The sequence below is a fragment of the Protopterus annectens genome, chromosome 13.part0, assembly GCF_019279795.1.
Source record: "Protopterus annectens isolate FY-2018-M chromosome 13.part0, PAN1.0, whole genome shotgun sequence".
NCBI classification, from domain to species: Eukaryota; Metazoa; Chordata; order Ceratodontiformes; family Protopteridae; genus Protopterus; species Protopterus annectens.
Window position 1 is genome coordinate 386,243,629 of NC_056747.1, and position 25,576 is coordinate 386,269,204.

At 39.0% G+C, this 25,576-nt stretch overlaps 1 protein-coding gene across 2 annotated transcripts in view; it reads right to left on the bottom strand.

The window, feature by feature from the left end:
* LOC122787353 (calcium/calmodulin-dependent protein kinase type IV-like) overlaps positions 1–25,576 on the bottom strand; it is a 632,731-nt gene that overhangs the window by 82,779 nt on the left and 524,376 nt on the right. For both annotated transcript variants that reach the window (XM_044054009.1, XM_044054010.1), the window contains one exon: positions 8,172–8,298. In XM_044054009.1, coding sequence (XP_043909944.1) covers positions 8,172–8,298 — 127 coding nt within the window. The remainder of the gene's footprint in view (positions 1–8,171; positions 8,299–25,576) is intronic.

Here is a 25,576-nt window from a genome sequence, read left to right on the forward strand (position 1 = left end):
TTTAGTATGGTTTAGGTAGTATCTGAGCTGCCTGTGCATGTCCAGGGAGTGCAGAATTCTTTACCATTGTTTTGAGGGTTGGGGAAGAAGGTAGGCAGATGAATGGCCTGGTTGAGAGTCACATTAGATATCACCTTGGGCATAAAGGAGGGGTTAGTCCTAAGGGACACCCTGTCTACGTGGAAAATTATGAAGGGCTCATTGGCCATCAGTGCCTGCAGTTCAGAAACCCTTCTTGCTGAAGTGATGGCCAGAAAAAAGGCAGCCTTCCAAGAGAGGAATTTCAGTTCTGCTGAGGCAGCAGGGTCAAAGGGGGGGTAGGGTCAGTTTTTCCAGAGCAAGGTTAAGGTCCCAGGCTGGCGTGGGAGGCCTTCTGGGAGGCCTAATGTTAGAAGCCCCTCTTAGGAATTGCTTAATCAAAGGGTGAGAGAACAAAGGCTGGTCTGTGTTAAACTGAGCAGAAATGGCTGAAGCATTAATCTTAACTGAGGAGAAGGAGAGGCCACTATTCAGTAATTCCCCTAGATATTCCAGTATGAGAGGGACATCAGGTAAAGAGGACCTGGCCCCTCTGGCCTGGCACCAGGAGCAGAATCATTTCCATTTTCCTGCATAAGATCTTCTGGTGCTTGGCCTTCTGGCCTCTGTGAGAATGTCCAGCACCTGCTTGCTTAGCAGGGGCCCTTCTCTTACATTGGGAGTATCAGCCATGCTGATGGCTTGAGTCTGCAAGTCTGGGTGCAGCATCCCCCCCTGTTTGGGTCAAGAGGTTTGGGATCTGTGGAAGCTGCCAGGGTGGATGAGATGTGAGGCTGAGCAGCAGGGAGTACCAATGTTGCCTGGGCCAATCTGGAGCAATGAGTATGGCCTTTGGCCCCTCCTCCCTGACCTTGATGAGTACCTTGGGATGAAGAGGAAGAGGGGGGAAGGCATACACAAAGACGGAGTTCCAAGGGAAGGTTAAGGCATCCACCTTTCATGCTAGGTGGTGATATTCCCTGGTGCAAAATTTCTGAAGCTGATGGTTAAGGTGCGAAGCAAATAGATCTACTTCTAGGTTTCCCCACACTTGAGTGACTTTGCGAAAGATTTTTCTGTGGAGCTGCCATTCGTGGGGGTCCACAATGTGTCCGCGTATGTGGTCGCCAGGGTGTTGATTCCTTGGAGGTATTGGGCTATAAGGTGTAACACCATGGATCAGGCCATCAGCCAGAGGTTCATGGCTAGCCTGCACAGGGGGTAAGATTGAGTCCCTCCCTGTTTGTTGATGTGCCACATTACTGTGGTGTTGTCTGTTTTGACAAGGGAACCTCTGGCCTGAGATGAGGCCGGAATGATGTCAGAGCCTTCTGTAACACAATCATTTCCTTCTGGTTGATGTGCAGGGGAATGTGTTGGGTATCCCAAAGGCCCGGGGTACACCTGCCCCCTAGGTGGGTGCCCCAAGCCTCTTCTGAAGCATCGGTGGTGAGGGTCTGGTCTGTGGAGTGGTGGGTGAAGGGGAGACCCTGGTTCTTGGCACATGCCTCTGCCCACCAGAGCAACTCTGCCCTTATACAGGGGATCAGAGGGACGGAGGTCTCCAGAGGTTGAGAGTGCTGGCACCAAAGGTTCCTTAGGTACCACTGAAGTTTCCTCATGTGCCATCTGGCCAGAGGAATCAGAAGGATGGAAGAAGCCATGTATCCCAAGATGATGCAAGAACTTCCTTACTGTGAGGTGACTTTGGGATGCCAGCTGAATAAAGTAGAGAGACAGGAATTTCTGCTTCTTTGGGGTTAGGAAGGCCATTTGGGATGCTGTGTCCAGCAGAGCTCCCAGGAAGATGATACTCCTGGAGGGAGTCTGCTTTGATTTCCTCTCATTGATGGTGAATTCCAAGGAAATGAGAAGGGTTTTGATGGAGAGTAAGCCCTGCAGGAGCTTTTCTTGCTCTCTGCTTGGATGAGGCAGTCATCGAGATAGGGATAAATATGGATGTTTTTCTGTCTGCAGAATGCTATGGCCAGGGCCAAGCATTTGGTGAAAGCCCTGGGAGCAGTAGATAAGCCAAAGGGAAGAACAGAGAACTGAAAGTGCTGTGAGCCTGCTCTGAAATGCAGGAATGTTCTGCAGGATTCCCTTATGGGGATATGGAGGCATGCATCTTTTAGGTCCAGGGTCACTAGCCAGGCATTTTTTGTCAGCATAAGCAGCAGCTGCTGCAAATTTGGCATTTTGAATTTGGGGACCACCAGGGAGGTGTTCAGAATGGATAGATTTAGGATGGGTCGCCAAGTGCCCTTATTTCTGGGAACAAGGAATAGCCTGGAATAAAAGCCATTGCCTGTTTGATCTGTTAAGAACAGGTTCTATTGCCCCCTGGGATATGAGGGTTTGGACTTGTTTAAATCCCTCTGCCCACTGATTTGGAGGTAAGTCTGGGTACCCCTTGGGAATTGGGAGTTTGTAGAAAGTGAATTTGTATCCCTAAAAAATGATCTTTAAGACCCATTGGTCCTTGGTTACAGACAGCCAATTTTCTTTGAAGAGGGACAGCCTTCCTCCGAACATTTGGGTGAAGGAAGGGCGGGGGGGGTCATTGAGAGTTTTTGCCATAGAGGGATGGCTTAGAACTCCCTGCCTTAGAGACGAGTGTGGTCCACTGCTTGGTTTTCTGTTGTCCCTGCTGTAGGGACCTGGGTAGCCTGTCTCTGCGGGGCTTAGCTTGCCCCTGTCTGATAGGGGCAAGAAAGGACCACTGCTTAGAGGGAAAGTTCTTGCTGAATCTAGGTGGTTGAACTTGAAAGACATTTTTTACTGTTTGCATAGATTTTGCTTTGTCTTCCATTTTCTTAAGCACTTCTTCTGCTTTTTCCCCAAACAACGGTCTTTGTCCAAAGGTGCATCAATTAATTTAGACTTGACATGATCAGGTAGAGGTTGCTCCTTCAACCATGCATGTCTCCAAATGACAGATCCAGACACTGCTGCCCTGCTATAGGCTTCTAGTGCATCATATCCGCAGTGTAAACAATGCCTAGTCACTTGACAAGAGGAGTGCAATAAATCTGCTAACTCCTTAGAACTGACACAGTCAGGAAAAGTAGAAATTGTTTGATTTAATAGTTTCAAAGTGTGCTGTTGATATTTTAACATATCAAACTGACAGTTGAGAGCTCTGATGGCTAAGGTTGCAGAGGTGAATACTTTTTTACCCCATCTGTCCAGAGCTCTGGCCTCTTTATCAGAAGGAGTAGGGTTCTTTGCAGAACTAGCCCTGGCTCCTTTGGGGCCCTGTGTAATGACCTCCGGGTCTGCAGTAGGATTTCTGTACAGGAATTTGTAGATGTCTGATACTCTGTAATACCTGTCAAGGTTACTGGGAGCAGTAGAAAGGGCATCCAGTGCTAAACTGGATTCAAGGAAAACATCATCTACCACATCTAAAACAGGGGTGATGTCAAGAGGTCTGTGTTGAGGAAGGTCTAGAAATTCTCTTAGCTTTTTCTTGGACTGAAGGAAGTCCTGAGATTCCTATTGGAAATGCTCCCTGAGGGTATGGAGGGTTTCCCTAAAGGAAAAGTCTTCTGTTGGGGAGGCAGAAGGGATGGATTCCTCTGCATCTGTATCCTCATGAGCAGTAAGAGGTTGTTGATCCTCTTCCAAGTCTGAATAATCTGACTGCTCAGAATTTTGCTCTGTCAATACTCAGGAGAAGGGAGTCTTTTTCTTTTAGAAGAAGAGGCCTGACTGCCCCTGATAAGGGAAATAAGATCTTCTGCCATCTTAAGCATCTGGGCCTGGGTGGAGGGGCAGGATGAAGATGGTGGCCAAAGGAAGATTTCCTAGGGGTGGCCTGGCTTCTAGGCCTAAGAGAAGTCATCTGTCTGAGATTAGCGGTAGTCGGGTGAGAAGACGTCGGTTTCTGACTGGAATTGGTAGTGCAAAAAACATCCTCAGAAGTCGGTACCTGCCTAGTGGCTCCAGACCCAACTGAGGCAGAGATAGTCAAAAGTTCTGAAGATGAAGAAGATTTCTGTGGCATACCGGACTCCGAAAGGGTCTCGGTAGAGGCCTGCATTGGAATCACATCGGGCATCAGAGGCTGCAAAAGCGCCTCACTGAATTCCGGAGTACTGACAACCTGTTTAATGGAGGAGCCATCAGAAGGCTTGGCCTTGTGAGGTCTGTCTCTATCCTTATCCTTATGCTTTTTCAGAGGTTCTGCTGAAGGTTGGTTAACCGACTCCATATGAGAAGACGGAGGACGAAAATAGCTATCAAGAGCTCTCCGATGAATATTCCTTGTGTTAGAGAGGGCACAGAACTGACAGCGGCTATGTCGTGGTTTGGGCCTAAACAAGTAACACAGTAATAATGAAAGTCTTGGTGTGGGATTTGTTTTCCACAGGCGACACAATTGTTAACTTTTTTGGACATCGATTTGTGCAAGAAAAAGAGATCCCCAATGGGGTACTTAGCTTTAGCCATTTTTAGCTGTGATCCGAACTCTGGTAGCGACTGATTGGCACACTGGTGAACTGCTTCTGCTATGGGCTCCACAGCAAGAAAGAGTGATGTAATGGCATCAGCTGCCTTGCTTTAAAGCACTGCCAACCTGATGTCAGTCTACATGCGACAGCAGCTGATGCAGAAAGACACTGACTCTGGTATTCGAGCCGGCCGAGGGCTACCACAGCAGGGATAACCCACAGGTGATGACTGCAACAGTGAAACACGAAGAACATCTGTGGTGGCTATATTAGCTAAACACGATACAGACACACAAAACTCAGTTCCATGTAGACCCATTCAATTTTAAGCATGATTATAAAGCTAAAATAATGGCAAAGGTGTTGCCAAACTTGATAGATATGTATCAGTGTGGTTTTGTGTCGAAGGGTCAACATTTCACAACAACAATGTCATTAAAACAATAATGACCCAGAGGGAAGCAGAATGTAAGAAAATACCAACTATTGTTAGTAGGTTTTGATGCAGAGAGAGCATTCAATAGAATAACCTGGGATTTTGAGAGTAGGCCAAAGAAGCATCTGCATTTCTGATATTATAAGGCTAAGGATATGAGGCAAGAATTAGTGTGAGGGTGCCTCTCTGATAAGTTGTTTGAACGGAGGAACCAGGTAGGGGTGCTCGCTTTTCCTTTTGTTACCTGCTTTATATTTAGAGCCATTGGCAAAGAACATAAGGGTCTCAAAGATGAAAGGATATAACTGGTATGGTATTCAAGAAATGTCTCTATTTGCAGATACTATTTTGTATCTGATAAATCCAGAAACAGACATCTTGGTTTTGTGAAATATTTTGAGACAGTTTCAAATCTTTTTAGGAAAATTAATGAAGATAAAACAAAGGCTATAGCTGTAAATTATGTACCCAAGCATGAACTGGTACAGCAATAACCATATTTATGGAGGCATGCTAAATGAAATATTTAGCAGCATGGATTAAAAAGGCTTCTGTTATGGCAGCCAAGAATATCTGGGAAGAGACAAAGCAAAAGATAATACAAAACTGGGAAACTGGAAGCTCTTTTATGGATATGATAGCAAATACAAGCAGTAAAAATGTTTTTTAGTCCCTTTAGTTTTATATATGGGTCAGGCAAAGAGAAAGGGTTTGGGAAAGCTAAAGCAAAAGACTTGCTGTGGTAGACTGTTAGCTGAATCTAGTACAGAAGCTGCTATGTTAATTAGTAGGGTATATAAAATATTTCAGGATAACTACTAGACTCAGTCAGAATTTAGAAACTATTGGCAAGAGAGATTGGAAAAGCAGTTTACAAGAGAACAATGGGAGGGCATATGTATGGCTCCCAAGTATGCAACAACGCCCAGAAAGTTTAGGATCTTTGCTTTGAAATGTTTGCATCGGTATTTTATACCCCAAGCAGACTTCAAAGAATGTGTCATCAGGTAGATAACAAATGCTGGCAATGAGCTAGGGAATAAAGATGTAACTAGGAGCATTTTGTTTTGGGAGTGTAATGAGATAGCAGATTTTAAAAATTCCTACAGAATACTCTGCCAAATATAGTGGGTAAGCAAACCACTGTAACTAAGGAAATGATTATTTTGAGTTAGGATGTTGTTGTTTGTCTTTTGGCTTTTCCCGGTAAGGGGTCGCCACAGTGGAACTCCAGTCCGCTAATGATTGGCAGTAGATTTGTACGAAACGCCAAGGTGCCAGCTCGGCACCCAACCTTCAACGAAGGCACGCCCATTTACGCACGCATGTCTTTTGAACACTACCCAACCGCGGGGAGGACACGCAGACTCCACACAGAAGGCACTCCCAAGCCCAGCCGAGAATCGAACTGGAGAACCTCTTGCTGTGAGGTAACAACGCTACCGCCGTACCACCGTGGTATTCTTACGATTATTTTGAGTTAGGATACTGAAACTGAATTGCCTAGCCATAGTAAGGCCTTATTAAATTTAATTCTGTTGGCTGCAAAAAGCAATTACTAGAAAATGGAAATCAAAGTCTATAACTGTATTTGAACTATTGAATATAATAAGAGAGAGAAAAGAACTGGAAGAAGGATCTTTATTCAAGGGAAGTAGAAAATTACATAGAAATAAATGAAAATTGTGTGGGCAATACACGTAGAAGCTGTTGCTGTTTAACTGCCCATTTGAAACTACAGGTTGTTACTGTATTCAGCAAATGGTCATGAAACTGATGGTAAACCTATGGTTTTATTTTAACTCCACAACCAGAAAAAAAAGTATTAGTCTACTTTAAAAATACCAAACAACTCCCCAAATATGACATCACTCCTCTGTGAAGGTGGATAGCTCCAAGGGAGACACCTACTAAGTGCAAAAAAAAAAACACATCTTTTAGACTAGTGGAAACACGCCTGCTGGAAATATGATAAAGCACCTGTCCACTCAAGTTGCAGGCTGTGTTTGGAGCCACAGATTTAAATACTTAAGTGCTTTTTCAGCTTTAACTATTGTGCCTTGCTAAATGGTAATACGTGTCTGAGGTGAGAGGTTGGAATAACAATTAAGGTGTTTACCCTTTAGACATAAAGTGCAAGCTTTGATTCTCACATGTGGTAATTAACTAGGCTTAAAATGGCCCACAAGGGCAGTTAACCTAGTACTAATTTATGAACCTATGCAGGCTCTGTGCCTGAGTCACAGCTGAAGAGAATCCATGGACCAGCCCATCTACTCATTTAGCAAAATAATAAGTAAAATAAAAAAATAAATAAAATAATTAGGCTTATGGAAACCTGAGGTTCAAAGAGGAATACAGTGTATTATGTTTTTTTCCACATTGGATAATGTCTAATCTCATTCCTTAGAGGGAGCTGATTATGACTATACTTGTATAAATTGGACTCTTGGTTGCAGCCAGTGAGACAACCAAACGACAATGCCTATATGTGTGAATAAATATGGCGTTTACAGTGTAGGTGTGTATGCATGTGAATAGGAGGTAAAGCCCGTCCTTGTCTATTAAGGTGATACTGCACAGGATGTACCTGTCTCTTGCACATGTATGCTCCATGGAAGAAATGTGACTCATGATAAACATAAATGATCATAACAGGGGAACTCTTCCTGAAGTATTCAATATTCAACACAGAAAAATTGCTTAAAAATATTTTTGTTGATATTGGGGGCTGTGCCCAGCTTCTCGTTAGTACAATATACTAACTCCAAAATCACTAAGTCATTGTAATGAGGAAATCCCTGAAATACCAAAATCTTGAGCCTTAAATATAAAATAATGGAATGAAAATTTGATCACTAAATCTTACAGTTAAGCTTAATGTCTATGCCATTGATATTCCCCTGGTGTAGGGGTTGGCAGGTAAACCAGATCATCTGAGGATTGGCTTGGATTGGGTATTTATATTGGACTGTACTGTAGGGTTCAGTGTAGAGATGTTTAGGAGGAGATACTGCATACACACGGGGTGGGGGGGTTTAAACATGTCTCTGAAGTTCTTCTCTTCTGAGATGAGTAAATAGCTTTTATTCCAGATTAGTAAAATTACAAATCATTTGTTTCTAAAAACACTATGTAAGTCCCACAGCCTGAGTTTACTCTTTGGCTGGAGATTTAAGACTGAGGGTTAATTTTTCTCAGTGTTCATTATTCAGCTTCAGCACTAGCTGACAAGATGCTAACTTGTACAGGTTGCTTACCAGGTCTTTTGCATTCATTGAGACATCATCCCACCAAGGGGACACAAACTCATAGTCACAGTTCAGTATCTTGCTGTACATGTACTGATCTCCTCTTGAGTCGAAGAACGGCTCAAAGCCACACAACCTGCAAAGGGTAGACAATAGTTTGACAGTTAATACATTTATGAGAGAAAAAAAGCATACATGCACTTTTGCCCACTTCTAATAATTATAAACCAAACTAAATATGGCCAGTCTGCTAGCACAGATTAGGCAGCACCCCAAAACTAATGATCAGAGTTTAGTTACATAGGTAGATTCCTAAGGATTTCACATTATGAGGAGAGCAGACCATCCCAGAAGTCTGATGTGCCTTACTAAGGTAACAAAAACAGTATCAATGCCAAAGGCAGAGACAAAGCCTGCTGAACTGTTGCTGGGACCCCCATACATGCTTTCCTGCACTGCTTCATTCTATGTACAGGCAAAAGGAAAACCAGAACAGACTGCCGCACTGGTACAGCTTATGTTACATCCTGTGCACCTCCTCCCCTGCCTGTTCATATACTGACAAGTATTACACTGTTTTATAGACTGCTGCACTGGTACTATGCTGCATTCTGTGTACCTCTTCCCCTGCCTGTTCATATACTGACAAGTAATACACTGTTTTATAGACTGCTGCACTGGTACTATGCTACATCCTGTGCACCTCCTCCCCTGCCTAGTCATATACTGACAAGTAATACACTGTTTTATAGACTGCTGCACTAGTACTGTGCTACATTCTGTGTACCTCCTCCCCTGCCTAGTCATATACTGACAAGTAATGCACTCTTTTATAGACTGCTGCACTAGTACTGTGCTACATTCTGTGTACCTCCTCCCTTGCCTGGTCATATACTGACAAGTAATGCATTCATTTTACAGACTGCTGCACTGGTACAGCCTATGTTACAACCTGTGCACCTCCTTCCCTCTCTGGTTATATACCACCAAATAATGCATTATTTTTCACTAACCCTGCATGGCGAAGAAGGAATCCAATACCTGAGTTGGATAGCAGAAGAGGCGACATGCAGAAAACCTCACATATTATCAGCACTCCTGAAGGAGAGGGGCAGCATTCATGCCAAAGGATCAGTATGAAGAATAGTGCAGAAATGTTTGAAATACTGGATGCTAAAAGATTACCGGACTAAGGAAAAAAGGTAGGAAATGCAGATACTGATCACAGAAAACACACAAAGGGTGCTCACTAAGGATCCAACCAATGGGGTTTACTTTAGCCACAAGAAAAGTTGTATGCATCAAGATGTTGCCATCTCTATTTCACTAGAAAGATTACTGCCTGTACTGCACATTTTGATTAAGTGACTGCACTTGGCTTGCTGTATAGAAGATGCAACACTGGTTTAATTCTACATTTTCTTATCTGACAAGGTAACAGTTCTGTGCTACCTAGATGTTGTGAAATATTACATTACAGTAATGAGATGAGACTGGAATTTTCTAACAATACATTTCATACAATTATGTTGCAGTTTATCTTAATGAACATGCCCATAAGCACACAGAGATTGTAGCAAACTTAGTAAGGAATGTTTTAGAAGACTTAAATTAATTCTGAAAACAGCATTGACATCTAGGAACAAAATCCACTCAATAAACCAATTTGCTCTTCTTGTCCTAACTTACAGTTTTGGAGTGAGTGATTGGCCCCAAAACATGTTGGCTAGATTAGATATTAAAACAAAAAGGATGCTTCATGCTCACCAAATGATTTATAAAAATCAGTGCATACCAAGATTATATATTCCCCATTCTGAAGGAGGGATGGGCCTCCTTGAAATCGATTACATATACAGATCTGCAATCATGGGACTCCGCACGTATCTGCTGACCTCACGAGACCCAAACGTAATGAAAGTTTTGAAACATGAGGAGAATAAATCTAAGATGACTCCCTTGCTTAATCTAGCAGATGCATATCGGCATCAAGCAGGAATGGAAATCAAACCAGACGTAGATAAAAATGAGGCAGCAACTGAATGTGCCAAAAAACAAAAGAAAGACTATAAGGTGAAGGATCAGATGAAGAGGCAAGAAATGTGGAAAATGTATAAATATAGTTGCAAGTATAGAAAACTTCTAGAAGAACCTCATGTTGATAAGGAATGAACCAGGAATGGTTAAGGAGAGGTGAAGTCAAACCAAGAGATGAAAGGTTAATATTGACAGCTCAAGATAGTGGGCTACGTACACACTGGTTTATAAAGTCCATCGAACAAGTGGGAGAAACACACAAATGTAGGTTTTGTAAAACCAAACTGGAAACAGTCACACACCCCGTTGCTGGTTGTGACATACTAATGGCAGAAGGATTGTATACTGAAAGGCACAATAATGTGTTGAGACTGTTGCACTGGGGATTGTGCAGACATTATGGTTTTGAAGTGGCTGAAAAGCACTGGAAACATAAGCCACAAAGCATCATAGAAAATGATGAAGTCTACAGCAGAAAGGATCAGCCATTACCAACAATTCAAAAGATAGATGCTAGAAAACCGGATATAGTGGTCCAGAAAAAGAAGACAACAGTAGCATTGATAATTGAAATCGCCACACCCAGTGACTACAGTGTCCTGCGCACAGAGAGACATAAAGTTATAAAATATCAGGATCTGCAAGCAGAAATGAGAGCAATGTGGAAGAAAGTTACCCAGATAGTTCCAATAGTTGTAGGAGCAATGGGTTTTATAAAAAAGTCTAAAATCTTATTTAGAAACACTATCAATACATGTAACACTGTACGAACTGCAGAAGGAATCATTACTGGACACATTGCGGGTGCTGCGAAGAGCACTTTTGGCTGACATCAAAGAGTGAAACAATACTAATTTCATGAACTTTAATCGGACATTGACTTAGGAATGGGATCCATTCCTGTCATGGTATTAGAAATCCAAAAGACTTGGAGAAATTAAAAAGACAGAGATTGGAATTCATGAGCTGTGTAGTTTGTCTTTAACATTTATTTTTTTTAATGTCCTTTAAAATGAACACTTTTAGACACTCCAGGGGACAAAACATAACCAGTTAGGCATAACTTACTAATGAGTCAGTCACCAGGAAATAGGAATTAATGTTAACCAAAACATTTCATTAGCTTCAGAGCAATTCTGCTAATAACAATGTTTCTACCAGTTTTATTTTACACTACTCAGGCAAATGCAAGATACAGTACATATTTATAAGAAATGTAATGAATGTTGCCAACTTAAGATGCATTATTTTTCTGTAGTAACCTACTTGAAAAAAGGGTATCGGGATTCACAGACATGGTCCGCCATGTGCATGAGACATAGTGTGGGTTTTGATTGGTGCATGGTACTGTAATGAGCAGATTTCACTAACAGGATCTCACTTGTATGACAATATGCAGTCTCCGGGCAGCTTGAGGGCAGGTACAATGTACTGAGCATGCTCAGTACATCATAAATTCAAATAGCACATTGAGCAATCAGATGTAGCTCACCAGCCCCACGCAGCAGAGCACACAGCATGGCAGACTGTGTACACTGCTCTAAATAAAGTTTATTCTCCTGTTGCTCTTTTGGGGGTAGTCAATTAAAATGATCAGCAGGGGTTGGGGTGATCGAGATTAAGATGGAGAATTAATGTTTGGTCTTACGTGGGACAGGTGGGAATACTTATCACTATACTAATAAGGATTCAGTAGGAAGATGGAATGAACTGATTGCCACATAAATGTAAGGCATGCACATTCACACACTGCAGTATGCCATGCTCACTGCAACGTAATTTTGCTACAGGTACATTTTAATGTTTAGTACAAAACCTAATGGTGCAGAGTATACTCCTGTGTGCCTTGCATGGCTTTCATCTACTGCAGTATCCATATTGTGCTATGTGAGTCAGTGGTGCTGTTTCTAGTATAGCAACACATAGCAATGGCTGATTAAGTGTACCTTGGGGCCCGGGCAGTTTTCAAACTATAGGCCTGCTCACAAACTTTTTGTTCTCCTGAGGACAATGCATATGTGCATGTTATTTTGGAATCACCTTTCTGATTGCTTTAAATATGATTATCTGCCATTCTTTTTAAAAATATATATTTTGAAGTATATTTATCATTTAATAAATTTGTTTAATAAAGCAAAATTTGTTTGCATGTGTTTTAAACTTGTAGCCTTGAATATTTTTCCAGCAAGAAGTGAAACAAAATGTACTATCAATAATACAGTCTCATTTCAGAACAATTCAGCCATATAAAACCATGCAAACTGCCATCATTGTAATTCACCAAAAGTAGTTCCGAACACTTGACTATGTAAAAAACACCAAAACAAAAAAAATGTTCGAGGATCCCAAGGAAAGTCACTGTGCACTGAATGTTCTATTCAAATACTTTAATAGTTAAAAGTTATTTTAAAAGCTAAAAACAACCAGACAGATAATTCAGGTTAAGCGCTTTCATCTACCTTGTAGACTTCATCAGAACAACCATTAATTACATTCACCAAGCTTTTATACTAATTCCATTCAAAAAATATGCATATAATTAAACAATTAGTTGATGTTATACTATTATCATTGTAATTCAATAATATCTTTAGTCAGTTTGACTGTGCACACCTCACATGTCTGATTGCGTTAAAGATGGACACAATAACATATCCCAAATTGCTTTATTCAAATGCATGCAAGTCCTGCAAAGCCATACTAACAACTGTTTAACTTGATCATGACAGCAGAGTGCCCAGCAATTTTAACAACATTGCTGACCAAGTGTATCACAGATATCTGACTTTGTTAAAAATAATGACTGCAGTGATATATTTCAAGACTGTTCAACAAAAACGTAGGGTAATCACAGTGAAGTATTACAACTAACTTCACATAAATGCAAGATAGAAGACAAGATGGTAAGTTACTTTCATCCTCAGACAGCCAGTCACACCCACTCAGAGACACTTTATTGAATGTGTACACCTTGGACATCTGATTATGACACAAATATAATGGCAATAGTAAAACGTTTTTCAACTTTGTGTAGCCACAGTAAAAATCTGGGACAAAAATAATTGTGGAACAAATTTCCAAAACAGGAATAATTTTTAAATACAGGTCTAATTCAGTTAAAAAGCTAGTAGAACAAAAGGCTTTGCATTTACATGTATTTTATGAACAATAAGATGTATATGCAACTATATTGTCTGCCATTATTCACTGACTGTAATCTTCAGTGTTTTACTAGAAAATGTTTTTATTCTTCACTATCCCTCTTCATAAAGGTGGAAACTCCACTGACCCCTCAAACTACCGACCCATTGCCATTCTGTCCCCCCTCTCCAAGATATTAGAAAAATGTATTCACTCACAGCTTCTCAATCACCTCCTCACACACCACTTACTTACCCCTACCCAACATGGATTTCGTCCTCACCACAGCACCACCACTGCCCTCCTCTCCTTCACTCATATCATTGCAGAGGCCCTAGACAACAATAAACTCATTTCCTGTCTCTTCCTAGATCTCTCCAAAGCCTTCGATACTGTCTCTCATCCTCTACTACTATCCAAACTCGCAAATCTCCACCTATCCCCCTCCGCACTTGCCTGGTTTAATAGTTACCTATCTGGCAGGGAACAATCTGTCAAATGGCTCTCATCCTCCACACCTTTCCTTCCCATCTCCACTGGTGTTCCCCAAGACTCCATCTTGGGACCCCTTTTGTTTAACATCTTCACCAATGATCTTTACCCCTCATGCAAAGAATCCTCCCTTATTCAGTATGCCGACGACTTCACGCTTATATCCATCTCAAATAACATTCCTGAACTACACTCCCTGACCCAACAGGCCCTACTATCCACTGAACAATGGCTCTCTCACAACCTATTGATCCTAAATCCCAAAAAGACCAAAGTCCTACTTTTCCTTCCCCATCACAAAGCCTCCTTTTTTATTACATCTTCTAACAATACAAATATCCAACCTGACACCCACACAAAACTCCTAGGGGTCATTATCGATGACGAACTCAAGTTCAACCTACACATACTCCAATGTGTAAAAAAACAAACCAGAAACTAGGTCTGCTATATCGGAACAAAAAATTCCTAAACCCTGAATCTAGACTTACCCTGGACCAGGCACTCCTCCTACCCTCTCTCTTATACGCCGCCCCAGTTCTTACCAATATCCAGGCCTCCACTCTAAACAAACTGCAACAGACTTACCATAAAACAGCCAGATTCATTACTAACTCCCCATACAACTCACACCACTGCATTTCTTTAAACTCTCTTCAATGGCTTGAACTTCCCCAGTTTCTGCTATCTTATCAATTTCATATGCTACACTCTATTCTTTATAAACCCTCCTTCTGTCCATCTCTATCTTCCTTAGTCTCCATCTACATCCCATCCCGGACCCTCCATACTTCTAACCAACAATGACTTGATATCTACCACCCAAAAAGGTCAGTAGGCAAACTACTCTACAAACACTCCCTTGCCCATGCTTGGAATAAACTTCCCCTTGACTTACGTTCAATCTCCCACACCTCACACTTTAAAAATGAACTAAAAGCTTATTTTCTCAATTCCAGAACCTGCCCTTGCCATGACCCTACCTAGTCTTCCTTCCCTTTATGTACCCTCAAAAGGACCATACTTAGTACCTCATTACACCTCTCTCTCCAATGTGTCTACTATGCATTTGCACAATTTTATACAAACAAAAAATGTTCATTGCTGACCTATTGAACTATATCAATGTAAAATTGTTACTTAGCTTCTTTTTAATGCAACTTTAACTTTATGCATGTATCCCAACATATGTGAATTGTTTTGCTATAACTGCTATTATATCAATATTGTTTAAAATTGTACTTGTTTTAAAATGTATTACTGGAGCTTTTCTCCTTGGGTCTCCACTGAAAATGGGCCACAAGCCCAGTTGGACAAACCCGGTTAACAAATGTCAATAAATAAATAAATAAAAATAAAATCAAACATTTTATAGGGGACAAAACAAAATATGAGGCAACATCAGAGATGTTCTGCAAAATCATAGTTGTTAAGAGGAAAATACTGATTTGCTTCACAAAAATCACATCAGTCTTTAATAAAGCCAAATTAATGATCAAACAACAGGAATTGGTCATTTCCATACATAGAAAGCCCCTGTACCTAGTAATTTTAGCCATGCACTTAACTAGAGCAGTTTTACATCAAAATGCATTTTATGAAAAACAGGTATGAAGCTAACGGCTGGCATTAGGGTCTGACTTTAATTCCACAAGTGACTTTACCATAAAATCAAACATTTTAGGAGGGACAGAATAAAACTAGTAAACAAAATCAGGAATGTCCTGCAAAATCAGAGACAGCCATGAGGTATTATACAAACTTGCTTCAGAAAAATAACATCAGTCCTGCAATTCTGCAAAACCAAAATAATGATCAAATGACAGCACCAGTTATTTCATATACAGACAGCCCCTGTCCCCAGCATTGTTTTAATAACAGAACATCAGGTTTTGCATCAATATGCTTTTCTGAACAATAGAATCAAATAATGTCAGACAACACACTGTCTCTGCTAGGTATACAGTACGAGTGAAACTGGACCTGGGCAAGTAAAAAAGAGATTTTATTTTACGAATACATACAACTAAGACAATTGGTTAAGCGCTTTCATCTGTAAAATACAGACTTCCTCAGAACAACAATTCAAACATCCTTCTACAGATTTAAAAACTTTTTGGCGCCAAAAACAATTCATTAAGCAACCAAGCGGCTTATTTAAAGTGCCAATGCATAAAAATTACATAAGTATTGCCTAAATATAAAAATGCATTAACAGTATTGTAACTATCTAATACATCATAAATAATTCATAATTGCTTGTAAAACCGGACCATAACCCAATAAATAATAAAATTGTAACCTCAATAAATATCTTTAACATTTTAAAAAGTGACTTAAAAAATAATAAACAAAGTTTATGTAAGTTGCAATATTGGTCTAATTGATATGTACTCATTTATACCAGGGAACTTAGTTGCATTTGTTTTTATTTGCCAAACACATTCCCTCTTGCTTAGCTGGGCTTTGTAATTTCCTCCCCTCAGTGAGATATATATTTGATCAATTATAGCGAATTTGAACTTGTGTGTCTCACCATACTTACTAATATGTCTGGATAAAGCATTATTCATATCCTTCACTCTAATCTTATATAAATGTTCGTAAATGCGCTTCCTAAGCTGTCTCTCAGTTTTTCCTATATAGAAAACTGTACATGACTCACACTTAGCTAAATAAATTATATTTCTACTATTGCAGTTTCCCTTCTTAAAAACCACATAGGTCTTATTAATATCATCCAACCTTATTCCTGCCACTTCATTAATAGTAGAACACTGCTTACAAGCCCCACATTTTTTAGTGTGAGAGTCACCTACCACAATATGACAAGCCTGTCTATTTAATAAATTCTTAATATTCAAACCCATTTTGAACACAAAACTAAGTTTTTTCCTAATATTTCCATTAATTCATCATCCATAATAAGATTATTCCAGCAATTTTCTATGATATTTTTGACACCTGTCACAAAAGGGGAATATGTTAATACACATACCCTATTATATTCTTTTTCTATCTTGTTGTTCATATCAACAATATTACACATCTTGTTACCCAGAATGGGTGCATATTTTTTACCCCATTCTTTAATGACATATGCTGAAATATCATTTAATAAGGGCAACGGGTAGCCTCTATTAATAAACATTGTTTTTATATTATTTATTTCTCTAATCATAATACTATAATCAGATGTCATTCTGGCCACTCGTATACATTGTCCTTTATAGATATTTTTTTAAATATGTCTAGGATGACTACTGGAATACTCAAGATATCCATTGGAAAACTTTTCTTTTCTGTATATTTCAGACTGAAACCCTGTATCATGATGTCTAACAAAAGTGTCCAAATATGCTATTCCTTCAAAACTAATATTATATGTAAACCTTAAAAAATTGCTTGTGGTATTAAGATAATTTAAAAACTCATTAAGCTTTTCAATAGGGGCATCCCATAATAGGAACATATCATCCAAAAACCTTGTATAGTGTGATATATTGAAAATAATCACTATTAAATATATATTGATGTTCCCATTCAAGCATTACTAAATTGGCAAAAATGGGGGTGCAGGCCACCCCCATAGCCACCCCTTTTATCTGTCTATAGTACTCACCCTCATAGTACATGTAATTATGTTCTAAAACCAGACCCATCATATCAGTAATTAGATTAATCCGGTCCCAAGTTAAACATGAATATTTTCTTAGACTATCACAAAAAAGGAACCAGATGATATAGGTTCCGTGAATATAGATAGTAGTACCAGTTTGACTTATATAAGTGGCCAGTTACAGAAAGTAGTGGTGTGTAATGATTTAAAAATATTTAATTACACCACTTTGGATATAAAGGAAGACCATTTCTCTCTTTTTCAAAAGGGCATGAAATTTATACTCGTTGAGAGATTAAATTTAGTAGATGCCATTATACAAATTAAATTATTTTGTCGTAGATTAAATTTAGCTATTTTATATCAAAATCATAATTATATTAATGTGGCATCATACAAAATGAGGAAGAAAAGTACATTTATCCCCCCAGCACATAAACATGTACAAAATTTCGAGGAGCTAGCATGCTCAGGTGTTTATGAATATTACAGGTCAGTGAAGAGAAGTGGATACAAAGATAACTTAAATGATAAAGAACGAAAATATCTGGATGAAATTATAAGGAATAAAGAAATCAGAGTAATGAAGCCTGATAAAGGTGCAGGTATAGTTTTATATAACACCATTGATTATATTAATAAAGTACAAAGTATTTTAATGGACTCTGGTAATTGTGAAGTTGTCTCTAGTAATGAAATTCATATAGGTTATTATAAAATAGATTTAGCATTAGATGAATATTTAGTAGATAATAGGATTACTGTAGATATGCATAATTTTTTGAAAAATGAATTTCCTATATTAGCCACAATTATGGGCATCCCTAAAGTACACAAAGATATTAATAACCCTCCATTCAGACCGATTATATCAGGAAGCAGGTCAAAGACATTCAATATAGGAGTAGCTATCGATAGATGGGCTAAACATATATATGAACATACGCTACATGTAGTTAAGGATTCATGGAGGTTTTTGTCCCATTTAACTATGGATAAATGGAAAAGTAATTTGATTTTTGTTACTATTGATGTCATTGACCTGTTTTCATGTATTCCCAAAGATCAAGGACTAGAATTTTTTTGTGATAGTCTAAGAAAATATTCATGTTTAACTTGGGACTGGATTAATCTAATTACTGATATGATGGGTCTGGTTTTAGAACATAATTACATATACTATGAGGGTGAGTACTATAGACAGATAAAAGGGGTGGCTATGGGGGTGGCCTGCGCCACCATTTTTGCCAATTTAGTAATGCTTGAATGGGGACATCAATATATATTTAATAGTGATTATTTTCAATATATCACATACTATACAAGGTTTTTGTATGATATGTTCCTATTATGGGATGGCCCTATCGAAAAGCTTAATGAGTTTTTAAATTATCTTAATACCACAAGCAATTTTTTAAGGTTTACATATAATATTAGTTTTGAAGGAATAGCATATTTGGACACTTTTGTTAGACATCATGATACAGGGTTTCAGTTTGAAATATACAGAAAAGAAACGTTTTCCAATGGATATCTTGAGTATTCCAGTAGTAATCCTAGACATATTTAAAAAATTATCTATAAAGGACAATGTATACGAGTGGCCAGAATGACATCTGATTATAGTATTATGATTAGAGAAATAAATAATATAAAAACAATGTTTATTAATAGAGGCTACCCGTTGCCCTTATTAAATGATATTTCAGCATATGTCATTAAAGAATGGGGTAAAAAATATGCACCCATTCTGGGTAACAAGATGTGTAATACTGTTGATATGAACAACAAGATAGAAAAAGAATATAATAGGGTATGTGTATTAACATATTCCCCTTTTGTGACAGGTGTCAAAAATATCATAGAAAATTGCTGGAATAATCTTATGGATGATGAATTAATGGAAATATTAGGAAAAAAACCTAGTTTTGTGTTCAAAATGGGTTTGAATATAAAGAATTTATTAAATAGACAGGCTTGTCATATTGTGGTAGGTGACTCTCACACTAAAAAATGTGGGGCTTGTAAGCAGTGTTCTACTATTAATGAAGTGGCAGGAATAAGGTTGGACAATATTAATAAGACCTATGTGTTTTTTAAGAAGAGAAACTGCAATAGTAGAAATATAATTTATTTAGCTAAGTGTGAGTCATGTACAGTTTTCTATATAGGAAAAACTGAGAGACAGCTTAGGAAGTGCATTTACGAACATTTATATAAGATTAGAGTGAAGGATATGAATAATGCTTTATCCAGACATATTAGTAAGTATGGTGAGACACACAAGTTCAAATTCGCTATAATTGATCAAATATATATCTCACTGAGGGGAGGAAATTACAAAGCCCAGCTAAGCAAGAGGGAATGTGTTTGGCAAATAAAAACAAATGCAACTAAGTTCCCTGGTATAAATGAGTACATATCAATTAGACCAATATTGCAACTTACATAAACTTTGTTTATTATTTTTTAAGTCACTTTTTAAAATGTTAAAGATATTTATTGATATTTATTGAGGTTACAATTTTATTATTTATTGGGTTATGGTCCGGTTTTACAAGCAATTATGAATTATTTATGATGTATTACATAGTTATAATACTGTTAATGCATTTTTATATTTAGGCAATACTTATGTAATTTTTATGCATTGGCACTTTAAATAAGCCGCTTGGTTGCTTAATGAATTGTTTTTGGCGCCAAAATGTTTTTAAATCTGTAGAAGGATGTTTGAATTGTTGTTCTAAGGAAGTCTGTATTTTACAGATGAAAGCGCTTAACCAATTGTCTTAGTTGTATGTATTCGTAAAATAAAATCTCTTTTTTACTTGCCCGGGTTCAGTTTCACTCGTACTGTATACCTAGCAGAGACAGTGTGTTGTCTCACATTACTTGATTCTCTAGTCGGGTTTGCTATCTTGGTTGGATTTTCTGAACAATAGATATTATTAAACTATAAGGTCTGGCATTACTGACTAATTGTAATCCTTAGTGATTTATCAGAGAATCAAAATTCTTGTTAGGGACAGGAAAAAAATATGAGACAAAATCAGGGGCTGTTGACAGATACATAGCTATCATACTAGAGCATACTTCCCCTTACATGCCCATTTGCCTTGCAGTTGGCATCTCAAAAAAAAAAGTCTTCAGTCTTTGTACAGTGAACCACCATACCCTCCTTTCCTTGTAACTGCTTGTTGCTATACGTTAGCTCCTCTTAAGCCTGTTGTCTGGTCAACTTGGATCCACTCTCCAGTCGGCTGCTGACTTCTGCTTCAAGTGTTCCTTCTTTTGCAGCACAATGTTGTCTTTGCAGGGGAAAAAGAAAAAAAACTAGAGGCATCTTGTTGCTTATTCTCAGCTCAAAATGCTGACTTTGGAGGACTTAAAAAAAAACTTGAAATAAAACTTTCAGCTGCTGGCTGCTATTATCAGCACTCTTCCTAAATTTAGCACAATAGCTAAAACACCATAGATCTTTTAGTTGCAAACAAGGGTCAGAGAAAAATTGTAAAATCAGCTCTCTTTATATTGACTAGCGATATAGTTTAATTATCATGGGCTTTTGCACTTTGCTTTGCAGAAGTATTGGTAGATACTTGAGCCACCCTACTGGAATGGCTGAAAGGGGTTGTGGCAATACTGAGCAATGAACAAATTAACCAATGAGATTTGTTGTGCTGGCACTCCTTACCAGGAAACTGAAGAAATTTGTTCAGCTGCTACCTTTTTAACAGTTCTCTAGTAAACCCACCAGAGCTCTATTGTAACAACCAAAGCAGTTTGCAAGATGCATTAACTTGCATTCTCACAGCAGTATGCATCTGTGTTAGCTCACATACTCTGCATTAATAGTGTATTTGTGAACTGGACAACTGTGGTCTAAGGATTGTTCCACACACCAGTCCTATGCAGTGCAGACTAGCTGTATGAATCTAGCCTATAGTGTATTGTAAGCTTGCTGTCTGGGTGGCTTTAAAACACGTAAAGTACACATTGAAACACCAGAAGACATTAAGCATAAGGCTTAGAAGCTGCAGTAAAAAGAAGAATGCACTTTTCATTCTCATGTTCATTTCTAATTCAGAAGATATGCAGAGTTTGGGAAACACAGTGATGGGTGTCAAACCACTTAAAATAAGTAAGATGTCCTCTATTACTAAATTTTAATATATGGTCTGGGGACTTAATAAAATGTGAAGCTAGCAACAAGGTTGTTGTTTATTCACAGGCATGATCATATGACCATTTCAGATACATTCCAGCCCAAAGACTGTTGTCATATTTTAGTCTTCTGGCTTTTCCCTGTTAGGGGTCGCTACAGTGGAATTCAGGTCTGCTAATGATTGACAGTGGATTTTTATGGTGCAGAGTTGCCAGCCCGATGCCCAACCTTCAAAGAAGGCACATCCATTCACGCACACACCTACGTGCATGTCTTTAGACGTCACGCGACCATGGGGAGAATAAATATGTATAAGTACAAGCACAGCCTTCTGTCTCAAAGATGATGAGTAATTTGCACCAGCACAACACCAAAATTGAAAGACCAAAAATTTAATCCAATGGTACACACAAATGCAGTTAAGCGCTTTCATCCACTAGGGACTTCCTCAGAACACAGATTAAAAACTGCTGCTCCATTAAATACATTTAAAAAAACATCACATGTCAATTCGTCATACTACATTAAAGTGCTAGTGCCTAAAATACTGAGAACAATAAAATCCTTCCATTATTGTTAAAACCATGTAAATTACAATACATTGACACTTAAATTAATATACAAAGATGTCAAACAGAAAACAAATCAACACTTATTTACGATTGTCTAAAATCGGTTTTATGGAGACATGTTCGTTAATACCAGGATACGTGGAGGCATTTAGTTTAACTTGCCACCTTACCTCTTTATCACTCACCATTTTTTTAATGTCTCCACCCCTTACATTAGGTCTAACCAACTCTAAAATTCCAAAAGTGAAATTGGAACACTCCTTGCTAAATTTTAAGTGTTTCCATAAAGCGTTGTTCTCGTCCTGTTTCCTAATGCTATATTGGTGATCGTAAATCCTGTTACGTAGGCATCTGGTAGTTTTCCCTACGTAGAAACAGGGACATTGAGTACATACAGCTAAGTATATCAAGTTTGTAGACCTACAATTCCCCTTTTGGAAATTAATTTTTGTTTTGTTAAAATTCTCTAAGGTTAGCTCCTGCACTGCCGTTATGTGTTGGCACTGTATGCAAGTGCCACATTTAGTTGTGCCCCTCCTATTGTCCATCTTGGTCAATTTCTTCTCCAATAAGGACTTCAAATTCAACCCATTCCTATGTACAAAATGGGGCTCGTTCCCCACTATGTCCCAAATCCTTTTATCTGCTTTAAGTACCTTCCAATTTTTCTGAATAATATTTTTTATATGTTTACTATGAGGTCCATATTGTATAATACAAGCTTTCCCATATCTATTCACTGTGTCATTACCATTACCATGAGTATGCGTGTGTGGTACGTCAATAGTACGACCGCATCCCAAAAGGGGTTTAAACCTAATGCCCCATTGTTGCCAAACATAAGTCCTAAGATCATTAATCATACCAACTGGGTATCCTCTTTCTTGAAAGAATGAACCTATTTTCCTTAGTTCCATTTCCAAATCCCTTATGTCAGAAGTCATCCTTGCTGCTCGAATGAACTGCCCTTTTACTATGTTTCTTTTCTGGGCCCAAGGATGACTACTACTGTAATGTAGATAGGAATTGCTGAAAGTGGGTTTTCTAAAAATGTTCGACTTAAATTTACCATCATCAAGTGTAATCAATACATCAAGATAGGAAATGCTTTTTTTATCCATATTGATAGTAAATTTTAAGTACTCACTGCATGAGTTAATATGACTAAAAAAGTCATCCAACTCACTCTTACTCCCCTTCCACACAAGAAAGATGTCGTCTAAAAAACGGTAATAGCAACCAATGTGCTCCATCCACTTAGAACCAAGGATATGTTCCTTTTCCCAGTTGAATAAGACAAGGTTGGCATATATTGGGGCGCAAGCTGCCCCCATCGCTACCCCTTTTGATTGTCTGTAGTACTTCCCCTCATAATAAATGTAATTATGGGTTAATACTGCTTCCATAAAATCCATAATCAATAGTGTCCTATCCCATGTCACTTGGCCAAGCTCCTGTATACTCTCCTGGAACCTATTCATCCCTTCATCATGGGGTATACTTGAAAAAAGGTCGACCACGTCAATGGTGACCAACCATTCAGCTCCCTGAGATATGTGTGGTACCAACCTACTTAAGAAATCCCAGGAATCTGATACTAAGTGGTTAATGTTTCGTAGGCTTGTTTTTAACCACTTGTCAATAACTTTTCCAAAAGGGAATGTTTTGGAATAGCTCCCAGAAATTATTGGTCTAAATGGCGGGTCAACCAGGTCCTTGTGGACCTTAGGTATACCCACTATGGTACCTATAATAGGATGTTCCACTTGTAAGTATCGACACAAGTCGGAATCGATACTCCCTTCCAGTGTAAGGTCATTCAACATGGAGTCCACTTTTCTGTATCCTCTGTTAACTTCGTTTAATGAGGATACCTCATAGTTCCCTGAGTCCAATAGTATACTAATCATCTTATTGCTGTAATCTTGAGAGGGGTATAAAACCACCCCACCCCCCTTGTCCGGTTTCATGATCCGGATATTGATGTTCCCTTGCAATCTTTTTAACACTAAAAATTCCTCCTTTGAAACATTGTGTTCTAGATTGTTATTAAAAGGCCCATTACGTTTGGTATACCTATATATATCGCCAACCACAAGTTTTTCAAAGGTGTCCAAAAGAGTGTTAAGGGGGGAGTGTAAGAACTTTTTATTGGAAATTCTTTATCGTTAACAAAATTTGACCCCTCAAACTTTACATTTAGATTAAGTTTCCTGATATATTTTTTCACATCCAGAATGTTTTCAACTGTATTCACCCTGCCATGTGGGACCATGGGGAGAACATGCAGACTCCACACAGAAAGCGCTCCAGCTGAGAATCAAATGGGAGAACCTCTTACTGTGAGGCAACAAGACTAACCACTGCACCACAGCAGCCAGTATACATAATTACGGTTATGGGCTGCAATGAAAAAAGTCTCATCCTGTAGACCTGTGATTTTCTGCCTCAGTCTCCATTTGTATGCTGTGTAACTCTAGTAAGCTACTTAAACAGTTCAAAGCTCCCACTTTACTCCTGGAAAGAGGCACATGCTTACCAACCTATTTTAGCTATGCAGGCACAGTAAGCAAATACATTGGATCAGCTTGAGTACACAGATACAGCAGTGAAGCAGCACTCACAATGCAAACTGGTATGCATAAACTGTAGTGTAAATACAGAACACAGCAGAAGCATGTCACAATACAGCATATATAGCTATTGTACTGTACATGTGCAGATAATGTAAACAGAACATTTTTAGTAGGCATCGTTTGATCCCGAAGGATCATGGGTTTGCGTCCCTGCTAGACTGATTTCAGCAGCATCTTCTGTGGCTGTGTAATCCAATCTGGTAGTGGCAGTCCTTTCTGTATTCTGAGCGGCAGTAGGCAGATGTCTGTCTGGTATCATAGACACAGATCTTCTTAAGAGCTCTCTTATCCTCAGTTCTCCCTGCCAAGGTGGCTTCACTTCCTGTTTCCACGCATATTTGTCTGAGATAAGAGAATACCAGGTGTTCACATTGATGGAGAGAGCACTGAGGTCAGGCTTGCATATATCCTTATAGAACAATTTGGGTTTCCCTTTTGTCCTCTTTCCAGACTCCAGCTCTCCAAAAAGGAGGTCCTTCTGTATTTGGTCATCAGTCATGCATGACACATGACCCTACCAGTGCATATGTCTCTGTTTTGTGGGTGAACATGGCGGTGGTGCCTGTCTTCTTAAGCACTGTTCTGTTGGGGATCTTGTCCTTCCATGAGATACCAGGTATGCACCTAAGGCAGCGCATATGGAATACATTGAGCTGCAGCTCCTGTTTTGAGCGCAAATTTTGTGTTTCCCTGGTATACAGTAATGTGCTGAAAACACAGGCTGTGTAAACCTGCACCTTGGTGTGCACAGT